General features: G+C 57.1%; 1 protein-coding gene across 1 annotated transcript in view; it reads right to left on the reverse strand.

Annotated features, from left to right (window-relative positions):
• Nucleotides 1-4,678, reverse strand: part of CTSB (cathepsin B) — a 5,589-nt gene extending 911 nt beyond the window's left edge. Inside the window, exons 1-7 of the mRNA XM_008945724.1 lie at nucleotides 4,523-4,678; nucleotides 3,916-4,001; nucleotides 3,431-3,545; nucleotides 3,095-3,213; nucleotides 2,397-2,482; nucleotides 1,515-1,661; nucleotides 677-793 (exon numbers count right to left, since the gene is read on the reverse strand). Coding sequence (XP_008943972.1) covers nucleotides 677-793; nucleotides 1,515-1,661; nucleotides 2,397-2,482; nucleotides 3,095-3,213; nucleotides 3,431-3,545; nucleotides 3,916-4,001; nucleotides 4,523-4,648 — 796 coding nt within the window. The 5' untranslated portion in view covers nucleotides 4,649-4,678. The remainder of the gene's footprint in view (nucleotides 1-676; nucleotides 794-1,514; nucleotides 1,662-2,396; nucleotides 2,483-3,094; nucleotides 3,214-3,430; nucleotides 3,546-3,915; nucleotides 4,002-4,522) is intronic.
• Nucleotides 4,679-5,823: the final 1,145 nt, after the last annotated feature.

Genomic DNA, 5,823 nt, shown 5'->3' on the forward strand with positions numbered 1-5,823 from the left:
CCCTCGCAGCATTTCTGTGTCTCCTCTGGACACTCCAACAGCTCCACGTCCTTCTGGTGCTGGGGGCTCAGAGCTGGACACAGACTCCAGGTGAGGTCTCACAGGGCAGAGCAAAGGAGTAGAATCTCTCCATCTGCTGGCCACGCTGCTTTGGATGCAGCCCAGGCTGCCACTGGCCTTTTGGGCTGTCACTATGCATTGGTGGCTCATGTCCAGCTGCCCCCACTTCAGACCACTGCCAGCCTGTGGGACATTTGACCCCAGAGCCCAGATGCCAGCTGAGAAGGGGATTATTTTGGGGGAAACACAAAACTTGAAGCCTAGAGTCTAGAGGAAAGACTGATGCTCAACACAGGGACACCCAGAGACACCAGGCAAGGGTCTCAAAGGTGGCCACAGCCCAAGCAGTTCCATGGATGGTCCACAGCAGGAGGGCCATCTCTCAAGATTTCAACCCCAACTCCCAAATTCTGGAGCCTCCTGCCTGAGCCAGTCCCAAGCACCCACTCTCCTCGCTCTAGACCAACGGATACAGGAGATGGATCTGCCCACGTTCTTGCAACTCAAGAGTGTCCTCAGGGTCTCCTCTCAGACTGGGGGAGAGGGAAGAGGGTCACACAGGACAGACCCTATGAGTGAAGGACAGGGCTCTGACAGCCTCGGTGCTGATGCTCACCAGACTTGTACATCAGGAAGTCCTCGTAGACAATGAAGGCTCCTTCCACCGGGCCGTTCTTGTAGATCTCAGCCATGATTTCCTTCTCGCTGCGGGGGACCCCGTAGGATGTGATGCCTAGGGAGGAGAACAAGTCCCACCATCAGGGCAGGATTGCCAGGCCACACAGGTCTTAGGATGGCTAGATAGAGACTGCTCAGCGTGGCCCTGCAAGAGGCCTTCTCCACTTTGAGGTTCAATTCAAACCTGGCTGTTCCAGAGGCACTGACACAGCCAGGTAGGAGAAGTGAGCTCCAACCATCCCTCTTCTGGAGGGAATGATCTGAGTCCTGTTCTGCACTTGGAGATCTACTCCAGGCAGCTTGAGTGGGGAGTTCTCCCCTTGCACACCCTCATTTCCAAACCACCACAAATTACTCGAGGCTGAGACAAACCTCCAAGGAGCAGCTGGAACACCCTACATGTAGAGAGCTGGCTCCCACCAAGGAGTAAGGAGGAGATGGCTTTGACACCAGCCTCCCACCGGGCCCAGCACCACACTCCTCACCCCAGACACACGCACCGTGACTCCCATCACCCCCTTCCTCTCAGCCAACACAAACCACCTATCGACCAACCTTACACCCACCCCGGGACCACCCATCCTGAGGGCAGAGAGAATAACCACCCCAGGACGAGGTCCAACCTTACCAACCCCACCAAGCGACCCCGTTAGGAGCAGCTCTGGAGCTGCTGGGCACGAAGGCCACCTCCTTGTGTAGAAGGTCACCTCCTTGTGTAGAAGGCCACCTCCTTGTGTAGAAGGCCACCTCCTCGTGTGGAAGGCCCCGTCCCTTACCATAGTGCTTGTCCTCCTTGTAGGAGGGGGCGTAGCCGGGCTCGCAGTGCCGGCTGCACCGGGGGGTTTCTCCCCCCTCCCCGGTGCACGGTGGCCTGGAGCCGTTGACGTGGTGCTCACAGGGGGGGATGGAGTAGGGTCGGCAGCCTGTGGAGGACAGAGGTGGGGTGAACTGGCTGCCCTCGAGCACCCCCCGTCCAACAGGAGTGCTGGAGAAGACACCCGACGCCCCGAGAAAGGGTCTGAGCCTCCCGACCCCAAAACCCTAATGGGGTGGGAGTGAGAGGGGGTCTGCTGCTGCCAGAGGAACAATCAGCATGGGTTCCATCAGGAGTTTCCATGCTCAGGGGTTTCCCTCTGGACCTGCTTCCCGTCACCTTCCTCTTGACGAGGTGATGAACAAGATGGGAACGTGATCCAGCTCATGGCCACGCTGGGAGAAATGGAATCTCCAGTCTGGAAGTTACACTTTGAAGGGGAAATGTGTCAGGAAGACTCCTGCCCTCATCCAAAGTGTATTGAGCTGGCCCAAAATTGGTAACAAGTGGTTGTCTGGCTACTGTGCTCCCTTCCTGCATGGGTCTCCTGCCACTAGGTGCTGCTCAGGGACCTTTGTCTCTAAGGGGTGACCAGAATCACGGAATCATAGAATGTGTTGGGTTGGAAGAGACCTCTAAAGGTCATCTAGTCCAACCCTCCAAGAAGGAGCCGTGGGGCCAGGAGCAGCCAGCTGGGACAGCAGAGATGTTTTGAGCCCAGACCTGATGGAAGGAGCAGCCCCAAGGTCTGCAGAGCAGAAGAGCAGCACCCCAAAGGTCATAAACTTGAAACCAAGCATTGATGCTCCTCTTTGCTTTCACGGGGGTATCTGCCAGGGCTTACCCACGTGGGAATCGTAGAGACCCCCAGACACGAGGCCCCTCTCTGTCCAGTACCTCCAGGCACCCGAGGGGTAACCACCATTGCACCTGCAGAAAGAGGAAGCAGTTCCAGCTCCAGCCTGCTCAGAGCCATCCTGGGCTGGTTGAAGGGAAGCCTTCAGCACATTGAACCTCCCCACGCCTGTCCCTGCCTTCCCCAGGACTTCTAGGCCTTGAGACCCCAAAGCCTTGGGGCAAGAAGGAGCTAAGAGCACCCATGCCTCCAAATCCCACAGCAGTGGTGCCTGGTCAGCTTCTGCCACCAGGAGCAGGAGAAGCCCCATGGTTTGGAGAACCAACTCCATACCTTGCTCTCAACAACTGCAAAAGCCACAGGCAAAAGGCTCGTGGCTCAAAACCAAGGGTTTGGGACTATTAGAAGGTCCTTGCAGCTGCCAGCTCTGAGGAAGCTCCATTATGTGCTCACCCTCCCTCCACCAGCCACCACCACCTACTGCTGCAGGGGACAGGACGTGGCCCAGAGGGACCTTCAGTCCTTGCAGCCACCTTCACCTTCCCACCTGCAGCACGAACCACTGGTGGGACTCCATGCCCATGGGGGAGACCGAGAAGACAGGGCTGAGATGATCAGCATCTTCAGGCTGTGTCCCTGCTCCTCCCACCCACCTTTCCAGCGCCCAGGAGGCAAGAGGAACTCACCCCATGCCGCACTCGAAGCCGCAGCACGACAGCAGGTCCTCTGCTGAGACCTCCACGCTCACCTTGGCGTTGGTGTGGACGCAGATCCGGTCCGAGATGGCCTCCACAGCACCAAAAGCCTGTGGGCAGCCCCAAGAACCCCCAGGGAAGACCATCAGAGGTGGCTATGAGGGCAGCAAGCCCCAGCCTGGCTGGGAGAAGCCCCCCCCGAGAAGCTCAGATGCTGAAGGATCTCCCGTGTCCTCCCGTTTGTGCAGCTCAGGAGCAAATTCAACGGGATGTCCTTTGGCCAGCAAGCTTTTTATCAACAAGACCTCAAACCACCCATGTTCTTACCCAACAAGAGCCACAGGAGCCCTGGTCTCTTATCTCACTGATGGTAGGACAGTTGGGCCACTGCGTTCTTGAGTCAAAGCTGTCGGGCAGCTCCATGTCTGCAGCAAAATCTACCCTGCAAAGTGAGAAGAGGGAAGTCCTGTTACTGGAACACCAGTGGAGCAGGACTCTCCAACCTCCTCTGAAGGTGACCTGGAGGATGAGGGCTCTTGTTTGCTTCCTGAAGGAGAATAAATACTTCTCAAGCCCTCAGCAGCTCCTCCCATGGTTTTGGTTTCCAGGAGTACAAATTGCACAACTGGTCGAGTGTCTGGCAGGGCAGAGGATGGATGTTCCCCTCACACATGCTTAATTCCACCCAGGATGTCCTCCAGGCTGCACCCAGGGGAACCCCACTCACAGGCTGCCAGGAGAGACACTCAACCACTCCAGAAGCATCCACAGAAGCTTTGACAGGGCCCTCATCTTCTGGTCCCATCACTCACCTCTCAGGGAGCTTGGGCCCCCCCAGGAAGGTGCCACACAGCTTCTTCACGTAGCTCATGTCAACGTTGTGGAAGTTGTGCCCTGCCTGGGAAGAGACATGGGAGAGATGGGATGTGACTCTTCAAAGCCCCCCAGGGCAGTTCTGGGACCAGCTTGGTGCTCCACGCCTCCCTCAACCCCAACTGGTGGCTGACACTTGCTGTAAAACCCAGGGGCCAGGAGTCGAGCCACCCAGAGCCACAGCACACAGCCCCTTCCAGGATCATGACGTGCTCCCATCATGACCAGTAGGCTAGAGCCCAACTCCAGGCTTTGGCCACAGCAGCCTGGCTGAGGAGGTTTGGGCCAAGTCACCAACACAGCTTGCCACCCGCTGCTTTCTCCAGCCTCCCACAGATTTTTCTCCCCTTAGCCTTGCTCCTGCTCTACAAACTCATCAGTGCCCCAAAGATGAGGACCTCCACAACGACTGTCACCACAGGCACCCTTGACTGCCTCAGCTCACTGCAACGGGCACCAAGGCTAGTTTGATGCTTGATGGAGTCCCACCAAGAGGCTGTGGAGCAACACACCCCAAGAAACCCCCCAAACCAACCCCGACCTCACCTTCCAGGTGGTGTTGAGCTTGTTTATGTGGTTGACCAAGTCGTTGGAGAGAGGAGGGTAGTAAGGAATGCTGCGAGCCTTGGCGAAGGCCACCAGGGCACACAGGATGGACAGGGACGGCCACATCTTGGCTACAGAACAGGCCACTCCACCTGCAGGAAGATTTGGGCATCATTGGGAAACCTTCCCCAGGCAGGCTTGGACCACGAGCTCGGCAGAAGGACCGTGGCAGCACCACATGGGAGGATAAAAACACGGGGCTGGATGAAGTCCCTCCTGATCCCAACTCGCTCCGCAGGTCAGGAGAGAGGCAGGAGCAGACTGACAACCCCCCTCTGGCAGCTCAGAAGAAATCAGGCAAGGCAGCCCTGTTTGCTGCCCACGGAGGGATTAGCAGCAGCAGGAAAATACCTTCTGAAGCAGATCCAAGGGATTTGGAGGGTATTAAGAGCTGTGTTTGCTTCCACAAAAATGGAGGAGGAGGAGCAGGAGGAGGACAAAGTGACACCTCACCTCCACAACAAACTGTGAGCCCTGGGGACTTGCTAGCCCCTTGCCTAGTGCTGTGCTCTTTCCTTGGAAGGTTATCACTCCAAATTCTGTATTTGGACTTTATGGCCCCATTTTGACCAGCCTGTTGCCCTGGGGACACCGGCCAAGGTCACAGCCCTGGGGTAGTGACCTCCTGCCCATGCAGACGCGGGTCCATGGGCACCAGAGCTGCTGCCTGTGCTCCCATCCCAGCTCTGCAAACACAGAACCACAGAATGGGCCAGGCTGGAAGGGACCTTAAAGATCAGCTGGTACCAACCTTCCACTTCCCTGCTATGGGTGGGGACACCTTCCACCAGACCAGGTTGCTCAGAGCATCATCCAACCTGGTCTTCAACACATCCTCCTTCCACTGACCCCACATCCACCCTGACGAGCAACCCAAGACCTCAGATACTCCACAGCAGCCTGAGGAGCAGATATTTAAGGTTTAATTCCCACTCCTCTCAGCAAGCTGAACATCTCCTCACCTCTGCAAGCCTGGGCTTAAACCCTCCTGGGCAAACACACCCGAGGAGCCGGACGTTGCAGCTCTTGCCAGCAGCCCTCTGGCTGAGCAGGGGATGGGGAAAGACACACACACACACACTCCTTTCCATCCCTCCACCCACTCACAGCCAAGTTTAGCCTTTCCAGGGAAGAAAGCCCAGCAGGAGTGTCCTACTTTCTGCCAGCAACAAGCCCAGGCGGCTGCAGTAACTGTACAAAGCTTTTTTTCCCCCCTTTTTCCCCTCTCCTCCTTCCATCAT

The sequence above is a fragment of the Merops nubicus genome, unplaced genomic scaffold (assembly GCF_000691845.1).
Source record: "Merops nubicus isolate BGI_N331 unplaced genomic scaffold, ASM69184v1 scaffold11370, whole genome shotgun sequence".
NCBI classification, from domain to species: domain Eukaryota; kingdom Metazoa; phylum Chordata; class Aves; order Coraciiformes; family Meropidae; genus Merops; species Merops nubicus.